Source organism: Orcinus orca, chromosome 1, assembly GCF_937001465.1.
Source record: "Orcinus orca chromosome 1, mOrcOrc1.1, whole genome shotgun sequence".
Classification (NCBI taxonomy): Eukaryota; Metazoa; Chordata; class Mammalia; order Artiodactyla; family Delphinidae; genus Orcinus; species Orcinus orca.
Genome location: NC_064559.1, coordinates 130,495,115 through 130,511,537, shown reverse-complemented (window position 1 = coordinate 130,511,537; position 16,423 = coordinate 130,495,115). Strand labels below are relative to the sequence as shown.

The 16,423-nt window shown below is 34.8% G+C and overlaps 1 protein-coding gene across 4 annotated transcripts in view; it reads left to right on the top strand.

The window, feature by feature from the left end:
* Positions 1 to 16,423, top strand: part of FNBP1L (formin binding protein 1 like) — a 140,728-nt gene that overhangs the window by 106,580 nt on the left and 17,725 nt on the right. For 3 of the 4 annotated variants that reach the window (XM_033432958.2, XM_049714373.1, XM_049714378.1), the window contains 5 exons: positions 4,561 to 4,670; positions 6,128 to 6,260; positions 7,511 to 7,605; positions 9,963 to 10,111; positions 11,517 to 11,675. In XM_033432958.2, coding sequence (XP_033288849.1) covers positions 4,561 to 4,670; positions 6,128 to 6,260; positions 7,511 to 7,605; positions 9,963 to 10,111; positions 11,517 to 11,675 — 646 coding nt within the window. Of the gene's footprint in view, positions 1 to 4,560; positions 4,671 to 6,127; positions 6,261 to 7,510; positions 7,606 to 9,962; positions 10,112 to 11,516; positions 11,676 to 12,965; positions 15,307 to 16,423 lie in introns of those variants that run through there. The other variant, XM_033432965.2, reaches the window with a different exon arrangement.

Sequence of the window (16,423 nt, the reverse complement as noted above, 5' to 3'; positions counted from 1 at the left end):
CTCCTTGTTTTTTTTTTAGAAGTATATTTATCTAGCAGTATCAAGTCCATGTTTTCTTTTTAAATTATTCATGATATTATAGACTTCTAGAGTCATTTTTGTAAGCTTTTATTTATCCAGAATACAGTTCTCAGGATTTTCCTGTCTTTAACTTAAATACACATAATAATTTGAATTGCCTGACTGATTTCCTTTTTAGGTCCCTTATGTATTTATTAAGATATAGTGGGTATGTGAAATTTTCTAGTTACAGGGATATGAAAATTGCATATGAGAGTATAGTATTTCTCTATTGAACGTGAATTGCTTAAAAAAAAGACAAAATATATTTCTAATATTTTACAAAGAACTTTAGTTTTTAATATCCCCAAATCTAAGGTTAATGAACTGTGAATTTATTTTCTAATTGATAGTAAAACTAGGTTAGCTAAAAACTGAAGCATTTGATATTTCAGTTATAATTATAGTTTTCTCTAAAACTATTAATATAGAAACTGAAAAAATAATTTGTATCACTTAGAAATTTAGCTGGTGGAGATTATCATAAAAGATAAATTCAAATGCTTTACCTATTTTGTTTCTTATCATCTATATGATTTTGTTTTAATAATATTTATAGAAGACCATAAATATCTTTTTAAAATTTAAACCTTCTAATCTTCTTACCAGGAATTTTGTCATAGCAAAATAAGTTGTGGTTTTTGTTCCCTGAAACTACTGACAGTCTAAAGAATGTTAAGCTTAATTTGGAAAGATAATGGATAGCGTATGTCATCTTTTCTTATCATCGTAACCATTAATATATATGACCAGTTCATCAGAGATAAAGGGTAGATATTTTTGTCAGCTATTTATTAAAATCTATATTTTTTATGTGAAGTTCTACCTGACATCTTCCATATTCTCTAAAACATCATGACTTAGAAAATAGGGACAAGTAAAAATTTTAGAGGTCGCTAAACAAATGAAATGGATATGAAGATGAACTTTGCAAAGCTCTGCCGAGTATTATGGGTCACAATGTGTGTGTGAGTGTGTTTGTGCGCACGCATGTGCATGTATACACGTGTGGATGGCAGACAGATGCAGTGCCAGTTGCAGAATCCTGGTAACTCATAGAATGTGGGTGATATATAAATATGCATATATATATTCACAATATGAGAGGACTTTGTGCTATGTCATTTCACATTTTCAGAAAGAATAAATTTTAACCAGTTTTCTAAAAATTGAAGTTATGTATTTTTAGTGTTGCTTTTCGAGCACATGGATTTCAGAATGAAAACTGAGAAATGGAAGCTATATCTTCAAAGCAAAATTCAACCCATATGTTTGTGTCCATTAGCAAATATGTATGGGAAACTTGAATCTGGGTGACTCATTATTATTTTGATAATAGTGTGTTTTTTAATGTGTCCGTACATTAAAAATAGCACCTTAAAACTAAAGTAGAAATGTTACCCTTACTGACCCATAGTATATTTAAATTCAAAACAGTATTTTGAACTATAATAATTCAGATAATGGTGTTTTGTTTAATGCATTGGGAAAAGTATTCCATTCTTTAATACTACATCTAATATTTATTTTAAATGGCTAATATTAAATCTTTTATATTCACCTTTTCAAATATTAGTATTTTGAGAGTGAACAGCTATGTAAGTGAAATCCACTTATGTAAAAATTGTTTTTTAAAGAAGAAAATACGTGTTTACTGATAGAATGATTACTATTTACTTTTGCATTTCAGTTGCACTTGGAAAATATCTGCCCATTATCATCAGTGTATATATTTTTGTGCAAGTAATTTACTTTCCCAAAAGTGTGGCTAAAATTGTTTTTCTGGCATAATTGTTTGGATTGTGAAATGTACATGATTTATTTTAATATTGTAAAAAAAAGAATAAGTTATTGCATCTTCTGTATTATGGTTTCATGTGAATAATATACCATTTCTTTCTGTTTTCCATTGAACTATTCAGTGGTCGGTGAAGATGGTAAGCCTTATGTGCTGATCTATATACTGTGCCAACATTAAATAATCACAAAACATTGTTTTGTTTAATTCAAAACAAAGTGGTAACGTACATCCCCACATGTTACCTTGTATGTCTTTTCTTTTTATAATTTAATCCATAGTCCAACACATGCCAGTACCTCTGATGTCATAAAATTTAATAATAATGTGGTTAACTGTAACTCATTAAGTTCTTAAATGTTATTGGGTGGAGTCTTTGTCATGTTACAGAGAATGAAATTATAGTTAAACGTCATTTTAAAAGTTACATGGTAGAACAAAAGTTTATGTTTTTACAAAAGAAAAATTAAACAAAAATGATTTTTCTTAACACTCTTTAAAAAGATCATATAAGTTTGATTTGTAGTTTATCACAAGAATCATTAGATTTTCCAAAATGTAAGAAAGAAAGATTTCTTGCTCGTTTCATTAGAGAGTCAGTGCTTTCTTCTTGTCTACTAATGAATGGGAATAAAAGCACAAATAACTTAAATATCGTGTGTGTGTGCGCATGTGTGCTTGTGCATGTGTGTGATGTTCCTTTATACATATGTTTCAAACAAATTAATGGAACTGCATTGTGAAGACCTAATGTAAAAATTATTGGGTGCCTATGTAGTTTCTCATTTTTGGAAAACAAATGAGTCTTTTTCAGACTATTGCAGTTTGGCCTTTTATGAATTCCCATGTAGTAGGAGAGGTTTTTAAATGTCTCAGAGTCGCCTTTACAGCCATAGGAAATAGAGTGAGTTTAGTTCTCATATTCTATAAAGGAATATGTTATAATGTCAAAATGGGATATTAAAAATGCAAGTACCTAGCTATCTGCTGTTAATAAATTTGAGAACAAGTTCGATTAATGATAAGTGGAAATCTGGAGGATTTACTTATAGGTAATTGTGAGTTTATTACAATACTGTCAAAAAAACAATATTGAAATATGTTTTTTCATTTCATTAAATTTAAAAATATAAATAAGAAAGTTTTACTTTTGGCACAATATAATAGTTTTCAAACTATTATATACCTGTACCCCAAATTAGATTAAATCTGACAACTTACATTGATAATTGACCACTAAATTTAAAGGCACCTTATAGGAAATTTTGCCATTTGTTTATTTAGGTCAGATTTGGGTGATTGACAGATTTTTATTTCTGGTGACTGGTAGATTAAAATACAAAAGCCACTTAGAAAAGATGTCCTCCTTTTTTTTTTTTAGACAGGCTTGTTGAATGTCCATAATGTTGAGGCCATTTGCAAAAAAATCTCTTATGAATTAAATGTTACATTTGATCATGGCTTACCTGAAAAGCGAGTTTTATCTTTTTTAAAAGCAAGGGAAGCACTCTTATAGATGGTGAAATAAAGCTATTTAGATGTGTTATAGGAGTCAGTGGTTCAAGGAGCAAGGATGCATTTGTTGTGGGAGCTCACTTCAGCAACACTTAAAAAATTGAATTGCATATTCTTAAAATCCCCATTTTAAAGAGAAAAATGAAGAATAATAGTTGTCAGCAATTTTTGAGTATGTAAAATCTTACATAAATATGGGCTCATGTTAAATGGAATCAATAGTTGCTAACATTGGTCTGGTTGTATAATCTCTAATAAGATAACTACGGTAACAATGACATGATTAACATTTAAGAGGAGAAAGACATCATTTGAATCAGAAGTTACATCTAAATACTAGAACTGTTTCTTAAATGATATAGTTTCTTGAATATCAAAACATTAAAAAATTTTTAGACATTAAGCATTCTTCCTAAATAAGGATTTTATCTTTCTTTGGATTATATCTTTATTTCAAGAACAACTGAGGTATGCTATTTGGTTGTACAAAGGATAATTGAAAATAAATTCCTTATTGGAATGTAGTTTCTACTTACATTTCACTTGGTGGATAGTTCTACCTTTTATTTTTTAATGATCAAGTATGTTTCGGTTCTAATGAATGGTTTAATAAATATAATCATTCAAAGACTGTGTAATATTAAAATATTTTTCGTTAGTTATATTGCCTTTATGAGGTAAGTTGTTTAACTCAGTTATATAAACTTTTCATATTTTCAGTCTGAACATTTGTAATATCCCGAGTATCACGGCAATAGATTTGATTTGGGAATGTGGTGCAGTATGTTATATAAAAAATACTTTGTATAAGTGAGAAATGTTACGTGTTTCCATTTCATTGTTATTGCTGTAAGAAGGTTCATCTGTATTTATTTTAACTCTGCCGAGACCTGAATATAATGTTATACTGGTAATTACCAATTATCTGTATCTGCTGATATTTTTACCTATTCTATTTCATGATTTTTTAAAAAGTGACTGGCATCTGAGCTCTTTCTTCAATACGATTGTTTTAATTAACATACACATACGTATCTATGTAGATTTCTTTTTCTTAAAAGGAGGTGTTTGGGGCTAATTTGAAATTAAACTTAAAATTGATATATATTCTTACTTTATAGTGAGTATATTTTAGAAATAAAATTTCATGAAAATATCTTTTATAATGATTTAGATTCTCTTTTCAGGGCCCAGCACTAGAAGATTTCAGTCATCTGCCACCAGAACAGAGACGTAAAAAACTACAGCAGCGCATCGATGAACTTAACAGAGAACTACAAAAAGAATCAGACCAAAAGTATTTTCCCATTAAGTTCTGTCTGCCATCATTATTCCTTTCAGAGTCTACTTTGAATGATATGTTTAAATGTGATGTATAAAAGGCTTAAAAATTATACATCCTAATTGAAATATCTTTTGAGGGAAAAATACAGTCCTAAACTTCGGAAAATTGTGCTCTGTCATATTTTTAAAATGAAATGTTAGAGTTTCTTAGGTTGCAGGTTACTTATTGGATGCTAATAGTATATATTTATGCCTTCCATAAATTTTCAAAATAGTTTGATGATTATCAAGGGTAGTTTCACCAACATTACCTACCTCTTATATTTTGATAAATTTTTATTTTGCTTTAGTATATAAATTGAGCTCAATAGAAATCTGAGGTTATAATTATTTTGTTTGCTGCAAGAATGTTGGAAAACAGTGTTTGATTACTTACAGCTTCAGATTCATTCGTAGCTTTAATTTTTTTTCAATTTTATTAAAAGTTTCTTTTAGTTCAGTTTTGTTTTAATGAATATAGAGATTTATATATGATGAATAAAGGGTTATTACAGTGGATTGGTAACTTACTACCTGCTTTTACACTGAAGATAAAATTGGAGCTTAAACTCTGACATGAGTGATTGAAGAGATTCATACTTGAGAATGATCTGAAGATAGGTGATATTAAAAAAGTCAATTTTGTCTCAATAAAACTGGAAAAAACAAAGCATTAAGAGATCAGCCTTAAAAAGGAGAACTGTAGGATGAGATGAGAAGAAATTTCTGTCATTTTATGTAACACATTTAAAGGATAAACAGAAGAGAAGGAATCAGTGAGGGAAATAATGGGACAGAGGTGAAGGGAAGGGAAAAGAAAATGTAACCTCCAGGAAATCAAGAAAGAAAAGAATATTAAGGAGTGTTAGTAATGTCAGATGTTAGAGCCAAGGAGAGCTAATCGAGGCATATATAGTGATATAATAGTGATATGGTAATAGTGATATGATTAGAGAAGTGAAGAGGATGAATGACTTGAATTTAGAGGGAGAGGGGCAAGTTAAAGATGGTATAGATGAGTGGGAGGATGATGATGCTGTGAACTAAGATAAGGAACACCAGTGGAATAATGTGTCTGGATGAGAATATGATGAGTTTGATTTGGGACATGATGAGTTTAACAATATTGAGGAATATTCTTTCAGTCCTTGATTAAATATATATAATCTCATTTAGGAAGCAAGAAATGAGAAATGAAATCATTTTTTTTTAAATTCTAAATGTTTTAAAAGACTGCCTCCATAAATTACTAACTATATACATGATCAGCTTCGTGCAGATTATCTTCAATCAGGTAATGTTTGATTAAAGTTAAAGAGATACGACTTTTACGATTAGGCTGCATGTGAGTCCCCAGAATCAAATGAAACTCTTTTATCTGGGAACATGTAAAGTAAATGTTTAATTTTATGTCTTCCTGCTCATTTTCAGAGAAGCACTCAACAAAATGAAAGATGTATATGAGAAAAATCCACAAATGGGGGACCCAGGGAGTTTGCAGCCTAAATTAGCAGAGACCATGAATAACATTGACCGCCTGCGAATGGAAATCCACAAGAATGAGGTAGATTTGTTATTTAGCAGTTGTCTAAGATAAGTTCATTTTTATAAACTTCATTATGATAGATTGGGTTTTGCTAGAATTATCTTCAAATATTTTATTTTAGAGTTTATGATCTAAAAGTAAGGTATCATTATGATCTAAAAGTAAGGTACCATAATCTAAAAGTAATGTATCATAATCTTTCTTTTTTTTTTCTGTTTCTTTTTCTTTTGGCTGAGTAGCGTCTTTGTTGCTGCGCGAGGGCTTTCTCTAGTTGTGGTACATGGGGGCTACTCTTTGTTGCCGTGCGTGGGCTTCTCATTGCGGTGGCTTTTCCTTCTGCGGAGCACGGGCTGTAGGCGCAGACTTCAGTAGTTACAGCATGCGGGCTCAGTAGTTGCAGCGTGCGGGCCCTAGAGCACGTAGGCTTCAGTAATTACAGCGCGTTGGCTCAGTAGTTGCAACGTGCAGGTTCTAGGGCACATGGACTTCAGTAGTTGTGGTGCACGGGCTCAGTAGTTGTGGCTCATGGGCTCTAGAGTGCAGGCTCAGTAGTTGTGGTGCATGGGCTTAGTTGCTGTGTGGCATGTGGGCTCTTCATGGACCAGGGATCGAACCTGTGTCCCCTGCATTGGCAGGCAGCTTCTTAACCACTGCGCCACCAGGGAAGTTCAGGTATCATAATCTTTAGAATTAATCCCTCATTGAAGTTTTTTTCCTTATTTAAAACTTTATGTAAAACTAAACGTACTGTGTTTTTAATCAGCTATCAAGTTGATCATTGACCAAATTGAAATAAAGGTTTCCCTTCTCTAAGAATTACATAATTATAAAGACCCAAAGCACATTTTAAATGTAGAATATTTTATGAGCTTTAAAATATATACATTGGGCTTCCTTGGTGGTGCAGTGGTTAAGAATCCGCTTGCCAGTGTGGGGGACACAGGTTCGAGCCCTGGTCCGGGAAGATCCCACATGCCTCAGAGCAGCTAAGCCCGTGTGCCACAACTACTGAGGCTGCGCTCTAGAGCCCGTGAGCCACAAGTACTGAAGCCCACGCGCCTAGAGCCTGTGCGCCGCAACAAGAGAAGCCACCGCAATGAGAAGCGCGCACACCACAATGAAGAGTAGCCCCCACTCGCTGCAACTAGAGAAGGCCCACGTGCAGCAATGAAGACCCAACACAGCCAAAAATAGAAAATAAAACAAAAAGTAAATAAATTAAAATATATATATATATTTATTGAGCTCAGTTTTGTTTTTTCCCTAAGGCTTGGCTGTCTGAAGTTGAAGGCAAAACAGGTGGAAGAGGAGACAGAAGACATAGCAGTGACATAAATCACCTTGTAACACAGGGACGAGAAAGGTTATTTTTTGCATTTTATTTGTATTTCCTCCTTTTACCCCAAACTTTTCTCACTGTTTTGTCCTAAACTTCATACAGTTCTCTTTTTTCCTACAAGTTTGGCTTTTAATAACTCAATCTTTGAACCTAAATAATTTTCTGTTTCTTTATAATAGCTACAGGTGAAGTATGAAATTTCATATTGCTGCTCAGTTCTAGTTTGTAATGCATCTACAAACAGAGAGGTAGGAACTTGGAAAATTCTGGGAGCTGTGGTGTAGAGGCATAGGCTCCCCAGGCCTGGGAAGATTGCCTTTAGGTTTAGATGGAGTTGGGTAGCTTATGCCAAAGAAAAATTTAACTGTCAAATTACTCAAAGTTTTGTGAAGGAAAAAAATTCATATTGTTAAATTGGATCAGAGCTTCCAAAAGGCATTTTACTAAATTTCCATGTTTTCATACCATTTGTGACATTTTCTCCCTTTGGGTAAATGTTTTTTTTCCCCCTCATAATAAAATCCAACAAATTTGGATTCACCTTAGAGAACAATTTGAGAGATCTAGTATCAGATATTGGTTTACTACCTAATTACATTGTAATTGAGCAAATTCATTTTTTTAAAAATTTTATTGGATTATAGTTGATTTACAGTGTGTTTCAGGTGTACAGCAAAGTGATTCAGTTATACATATACATATATTCATTCTCAGATTTTTTTCTCATATAGGTTATCACAGAATATTGAGTGGAGTCCTCTGTGCTACATAGTGGGTCTTTGTTGGTTATCTGTCTTATATATAGTAGTGTGTGTGTGTTAATCCCAAGATCCTGATTTATCCCTCCCCTCCACATTTAGCAGTTCATTTTTAATGCTCCCTGAGTCTCAGTTTCCTAAAATATAAAATAAAGATTAAAATACCTGTCATATAGGGTTATTAGTAATGAATGAAATAATGTAGGGGTCCCCAACTGCAGGGGTGGCGCACAGCAGGAGGTGAGCGGCGGGTGGGCTGGTGAGTGACGCTTCATCTGCCACCCCCATCACTCTCATTACCGCCTGAACCATCCCGTCCCCCCACCCCCACCCCGGTCCCTGGATAAACTGTCTTCCACGAAACCGGTCCCTGGTGCCAAAAAGGTTGGGGACCACTGAAATAACGTACATAAAGCACCTACTAGTAAAATACCTGTGCTAGTATGTGCTTGACAAATGTTAATTTCTCCTTCTCTTCCTCTCCATTATCACTTTTTGAAAGTATATATCCTTAATATATCAAGAGATAGTCACAAATACACTGGTTTTTGTTATTAGGTAAACCCTAGATTAAAATAATCTAGTCCCTCTGGTTTGTGTTATTAAGAACTTGGCTTCCAGGCATACTGAAAGTACTGCTAAATCTCATCATGCAAATTATGACAATATTATTCAGTCATTTGATTCTTTAGCAAAATCAACATTTTTTTCTCTTTTTGAAGTACAAATTTATAGAAAAAATGCCTTTGGATTACCTGCTTTCTGGGATTTTCTTAGTTACTAACTTTCCTCTTAACGTGATTAATTGGAAATTAATTTTACTAGGAGTCTTTTGGTTTTCAGTGACAGGATGAATACTCTACCCATACTGGCTTAAACTGAAAAGGGATTTTATTGGCTGACTTCAGGGAGAGCTTGATCTAGGAACTCAGATGATATCTTCAGTACTCCGTTTCTCTCCACCTTCCAGTTTTGCCTTACACTGTGTTGGCTTCATTTAAAGGCTCTACATGGTGATCTTCCAAAGCTCTTAAGCTCATATTTCTCCAGGTTCACGTCCAGTGGAAAAGGAAGGGAGCTTCTCTGAACAGTCCCAAGCAAAAGTCTTTGTGTATCTCTCATATCTTAACTGGGTTACATGCCTACTAGTGAACTATTCACTCTGGTCATACAAGTTCTGTGCTAAGATGGACCCTCTGGAACCAGGACAGAGCAACTCTACCTGAAGCCTGTGAACTGAACATGGGTCTGGGTGGGTCCCCTAAGAAATTTTAGGGTTTTCTTGAAAAAAGAGGGGGTGATGAATCCAGGATGATAAAAACCAAATGTCCATGACATTTTTCCATTTTATCTCTGGACCCAGTGATAATGAGACATACTTACTGAATACATGTTATGTGCCTAGAACATTGTAATCTTTTAATTTTTAATTTCAGGAAATTCAACAAAAGCATTTTGAATTAGAAGCCACACACACACACATTTCAACATTTAAGAAAATGAAGACTTAATTTGGAACTGTGTCATGGTTATTTGATTCTCTGAATTGATCCCGAGGAGATCAACTTGTAGGTAATATAAAAAGTTCCCATGTACTTGATTAGAGATAATTTTGTTTCATAGCCCTGAGGGAAGCTATACTGATGATGCAAACCAAGAAGTCCGTGGGCCACCCCAACAGCATGGTCACCACAGTGAGTTTGATGATGAGTTTGAAGATGACGATCCCTTGCCTGCTATTGGACACTGCAAAGCTATCTACCCTTTCGATGGTATGATTTTCTTAATACACTGTAATTGATAAAATGGGTTCCTTAAAGTCTACATACAGAGTCATGCACTGTAGTGTCCTTATAGCTAAATAAGAAAACTATAAGTGCCAGAAAATTATAATCCCAGTTCATTAGTGTGAATATTTTTGTTTTAACTACATTGCAGGTATAGAGATTTTTCTTCTGTACATGACATTGAAAGAAAATTACCTATGTTATCAGCATCCTAATAAAGATTATTATTTATCAACTTTGGTTGATACAGAATTTCCCAACTTTGATGTACTCATCAAAGTTGAAGCCACTTGAGCATGTAGCTCAACCCAGAAAGTGGAAGGCTGGTAAATATCACTTCAGGCTCTTCCTTGTAACTTGCTAACATTGAGCGGCAGGTACTAGGCAAATGGCATAGCTGAGTGCCACCACCATATGCTGACCCTGTAGGCCATATTTTCAGGTGAGGGAAGGAGGAAACGTGGTAGCTTCTGACTATGCCATCCTTCCCCCTGTGATAGTTGGAGAAGAGACTCTATAAGGGGAGGAAGGCATTGTGGCCCTCTCTTACAGGTTTTTAGTTACCCTTCCCTCTCTTGGACTTTGAAAAATCGTTTTCTTCATTTCACAGAGGAGCAGAGTAACACCCTTACAAAGAAGTTGTTATAAAATGGTGTATGAATTTAAGGCCCTTCCCTACCCATCCATTGTTTTGGTTTTTAAATTGAGTAGTTTTTAGTTGCTGCTCATTCTGAGAAAATAGTATTAAATAAGATCTTGCTATAATTTGCTACAGAGAGTAAGGGAAGGATTTAGTGTATGTTAAATAAATATTCATTTGTGAAAACTGTTACTGCTAAGCAGATTGGGAATGGTTGAGGGATTGGGAAGAAAGAGAGGCCTGAGGCTGATGAAGTTTTGAAGGAAGTTTGTGGCTATGATCATTCTGCTTCTACCATCACCAGAGTTGGACCTGTATTTTTCTCTGCTCTCTCAAATTATATTCTTTCCTTCTTTCTTCCAACCCTCTCACTGTCTTGTTACTGTTTTGAACTTCATGAATTTTCTAGATAACAGTGCCACTCAAATTTGGGGAAGGAGTTGGAGTAGTGAAATAGGAGTTAGCATACCCTGTCAAATCATACAGTGTTGTTGTAGCTCAGATACTTCATCTGTTACATGGTGCTGCTGTTAATGCCAGCCTCACGGGTTATTGTGCAGTTCAAATGAGGTAAGTATATGAAACTGTTGGGTAAACTACAAAGCATCATAGAGGTGTTGGTAATGAGAGTCAGTGGGCTCATAGTTCTATTACATTGAAATCTAGTAGGGTTCCACGTTGTTTTTTGTTGTATTTGTAACTTTTATTCAAAATTATTGCTATACTTAAATTATGCTTGTGCTCATTTAGGACATAATGAAGGTACTCTGGCAATGAAAGAAGGTGAAGTTCTATACATTATTGAGGAGGACAAGGGTGATGGATGGACAAGAGCTCGGAGACAGAATGGTGAAGAAGGCTACGTTCCCACATCATACATAGATGTAACTCTAGAGAAAAACAGTAAAGGTGCAGTAACTTACATCTAAACTAACCCGGCAGCTTTGTAACATGTATGACATAGGAACGATAACAATGAAAACACGGTCAATGGGTGGGAAAACATAAGAAAGCTGAAAGGGCATCCAAGATTTATTGTTCACTGTGTGAGCTGAGTGTAGGCTCGATCTTAGAGATGTGACTATTACAAGAAACTGTTCTCGTGACGCTTTACCATTTGAGTGATGTTGGTGTGAAGCTTAATTGATGCCTTTTGCTTTATGTCCTGCTTAAGTCTGTGTGAAGGATTTGTGTTTTTCTGCCTTATAAATCATAAAATTTAATCTACTGGGCAGGAATCCATCCTGTAGAGGGGTAGGGATAGAAAGCTCCCTACCCCTCTACACTTTGCTTCAGGAAACACAGTGACTGTAGTGAACTCAAGTAAAACTGCTCTGAAATGCTTGCTATAAAAAGCTGATGCCCAAAAGAGGGGTTTGGTCTAGGGGTTTGAAATTGTAGCTACAGTTTCTAGGAAAAATGTAATAATAGTTGGCTAATTGGATAAAATACGAATGTAATCATTTTCATTTTTGTCCTTATTCTCAACTTCAGTTTCCTAAAGGAAGAAAACAGGCACCTAACACATAATCTGTTTTAGTAGTAGGCTAATCAAGAGACGTGCAAAATAAACGGGCCTGGTCTTGCTCTTTAAGTGAATAAAATGGCTTTCTTTTGAGACCCAAGGATATTTTCAGGTTTTCTAGTAATTTTCAATAATGTACAAGCTTTCTTCTAAATTAATGCTTGTATTTTTCATCTTTAAATGTCTTTTGAGAAATACCACTTTAGTGATACTAGCATTTAGCAATTATACATAGGAAAGTGGATTCTAAATAAACTAAGAGGAAATCTTGCATGGAGGAGAAGTACTGGCAAATTTTGCTTGAACGAAAAAATGACTTTTTTCACTAACTGGGTTGGAGGAATATATCTCTGCCATCACTGAAGGCATTTCCTCATTTTAGCTGAATCGTCAATTATTAGGAGTTTTTTTTCCAATTTTAATAAGCATTTGTTGGAAACACTGTATAATCAAGACATGTGCAGTGCTAGTTGTGTAGGGGAGTAAAGTGAGGAAGCAATTAAGAGACTGGTCCTTAATTTTGCTCATGTTCCAACATGTTTTGGTGTTTTTAAATAGCTGACTATAAAATGATTTTAGAGACATTTGGGATGGACACTTTAAACTGAACACTCCTTTTGGTCTTACTAAAGGTCTTCAGTAATTGTTCTTTTCTTTTTCCTCCTGGACTGCAGGTTCCTGAAGAGGGTTTCTGAGGAAATGGGCAAGATGTTGAAGGAGGTTACATGCAGCTGCTTTTGGGGGGAGGGTATTAGAGTTGTCAGGCTCAGAGAGAGTGAGAGAAGCAAGTTGCATGAGTGCATGCAGACATGATTATTTTTTTACTAACTTCATTAGCATTTCCGTACATTGTTTTAAAAAATCATTGTAATACCAACCCTTAAACTTGTCAATTACAGTTATTCACATAAAGGAAAAAAGCCAACAATGGCTAACCTTTTTTTTTTCCATTTATTTTACTGATATCCAAATCAGAAAGAATGCAGAGCTGTCCTTAAGTTTGTCATATCTGACTGTCCCAACAGGACTGTCCATTGCAGCTCTTTTAATTGGCTTTTAGACCCATTGTCTGTTAGAATCCTTGCCATTTTTGACTGTTCCAACAGGACTGTCCATCGCAGCTCTGTTTAATTGGCTTTTAGACCCATTGTCTGTTAGAATCCTTGCCATTTGTCAGTGTCTGCCTGCGTCACCTCTGTGCTTGCTTAACATCCTGTTGCATGTCTAGAGTGATCGGGTTTAGATTTTTCAGGCATGTCTTTATAATCCCTTGTTCTTGTCAAAGCCTTTGTTTTGTTTTACATTTGTAGTGCAAATCACTTTGTCAAACATCTCCAGCACTAATGTTTCCATCCTAGTATTTGTGTACGCTGCTATAACTTCCCCACTGCAAAACATTCCAGTTTTGGCATTATGAAGAAGCAGTTTGTGAACCTGAAGTATTTATGATCAGAAGAAAAAACATCTCTGCTCTAGCCTACAGCCCAGTTGAAAGAACTCTTTGAAACATGATACATCTTCAGCACCTCAGTCTGGGAAGAATCTATAGTCAGCACTGAAATCCTGGCATAATAAACACAGAAGATACTCACCACCTCAAGACAAAGGACTGTTGTCAGAAGTCAGCTGCTTCCATTCAAACGCTGCCTTAAACTAGAGTGCCTAAATCTGCTGATTGCCAACACTACCACTACAGTATCCCACAAAGGGCTTTATGTGTCAGCTCAGTGCGACCTCCATTAACTCGGCAGTGCTGCTATAGCTGCCGATACAACCTCGGTAGGTGGCTTTTAGAGCTCTACCATGTTTGTTGGTGCATCTTCAAATTTACGCATCAAACTAAAGACATGTCTGAGTCCATTTTACTTAGTGTTTTTATGAGAAGTTTTATGGACCTCCCTCCCATTGTCTTCTAATTTGGGGTTACTGTTTTCTCACTTAATTATTACAATGATAGTCTGTTTCCAAGTGATGATTTTATTTGAACCACATACAATTTAGTGAAACTTTGTAATGATCTATGTGCACTTTTCCTTGTAAAATGGAAGTTTCTGTATGTTTATACTTGTAAATATAATTGTCATCAGTGCCCCTACGCTCATGTTGCTCATGTTGTCCTCCCTCGCATTTGTGATTCTGTTAATGACTTGTATCTTAACTAATTTCTTAGTGACATTTAATGGGGAGGTGGGTGGGGGTGGGGGGATATTTGTAACATGGAAGCTTCATTAATTTGATTCTTTACTGTTTTGAAGGAAGAAAGAACGTGAAATGGTCTGTGTATTGTTGGATTTCAAGCGATATTTTAGAAACTGTGTGACTGCTTTAATAATTTTTCCCAGTGTTATTTGAATCGTACTACCAGTTATACTAAAGCTGAATGACAATTGTGTGAAAGTCGATGCCTTCGTAAGATCAAGTACTCCCATTACACAGCTGACATGATAGTGTATTACCTTTAAGGCTAGTAAACTATGAAGTTTTAGATTTTAAATCTCGTTACAGGGTTATTTATATAAAGTGACATTATTCAGTACTGACAGACTACATAAAGTAGTTTTCAGATCCAGTGCTATTTTTATTTTAAAGGTTAGCAATGAAGAGGAAACCTGAGCTGGCTGTGTTTGTCTTCTGTACAAAGCCTGAGGTGCTTGTGCTTTTTGGCAACAGCCACAGAGGGCAAAGTTTAAGGCTTTCTTGTGAGGACTAACTGTTCTTTTCAAGCTACTGTTTGTTTTTCTTAAAGCAGGATTTGCTTCCGTAGGAGGCAAGTTCCCTCACGTGGAATAGTGCAACCTGTGTATGGGTTATTACAATAGGAAAGACATTTGTACTTGCACAGTTTAAATCATTCTTAAATTTGACTATGTGAATTGTCCAAAAGAAGTCTTTAATTTTTTCAGTAATTTTTACTCTTTTTGTGCACATGTTGATTTCTTAATGTAAATGCTTTGTTTAAGATAGTGTTCTCTGTTGAGAATATTTTCATGGAATAAAATAATCTTTTCATGGTCAGTTAAGGTGTATAGTATTATCTCTTACTGCTGTGTGAACTAAAGAGATATAATGGTTTTGTTCTTGAATATGCTAAGTTCCAGGTAATACAAAGTAGATGACCAGGTTCCATAAATGGAAGCATCTGTGTTGGGCAACAATTTTCGTAAAGCAGTTTTGAAAATTTTATTCTAGTTTTAGTTTCTCTCAAGCTTTCTTAAAGGGAAAAAAAGTTAACTTTCTTTACAGTGAATTTAAGTTAAGGTAATAATTTGTATATTTTAATCTTTGTTCTACAGTAGCTATGTTACACAGACTTTGCTTTTACACCATCTTAGCCTCTGCATCCATAGGAACTTTCCCTATACTACATAGATTGATCTAGTCAGCATTTCCCGTGCTTCTGCTTGAGTTCCTGATCAGTCAGAGAGAGCACCTGTGTCTTCATCGCATTTCAAAACATGGAAAGAGAATATTTGCCACAACTAGCGTCACATCAGTGATTTTAGGAAGTCTTAGTTTCAGAAGATTAACCTTTTTAAAAGAGCAAATCTGAAACTATGACTAGTAACTTCTAGAAACCCTAAAAGGGGATAAAACTCAGGGTTTTATTCTGAACAATGAAAGGTTGCAACTGTTGAGATGAAAATTTAGAGATCCACGCCAAGCTTGGAAGTAGGGACACACAAAACAAAACAGCAGGAAAACAGTGTCAACCAAAAAACTCAACAATGAAAAGGACTTTTACTGTCTGAACCAAGATCAGGGAAGTCAAATCATACTTGGTAGAGAAAGATAACATCCTCATAACAGTATTAAGGAAACAGTAAAAGGAAAAGGATCTTCAGACTTGTTGAAAAGAATAGGTTTTCTTTGTGAAGAAGGTATTAGTGCAGGTGAAAAAAATACTAAAAAAACCCACCAAGCCTATTTCAATGAGCTCATATACCTGGGATCAAATATATTCCTGAGTATAGTCACTGTCTGTAATCTAAGAAACTATGGAAAATATAAGAGATGCCAAAAGATAGGGGGATGGGAAAATACACATTTTAAAAAAAAATTTGTTTTATGGTAATATGGTTGATTTACAATGTTGCATTAATTTCTGCTGTACAGCACAGTGATTCAGTTATAC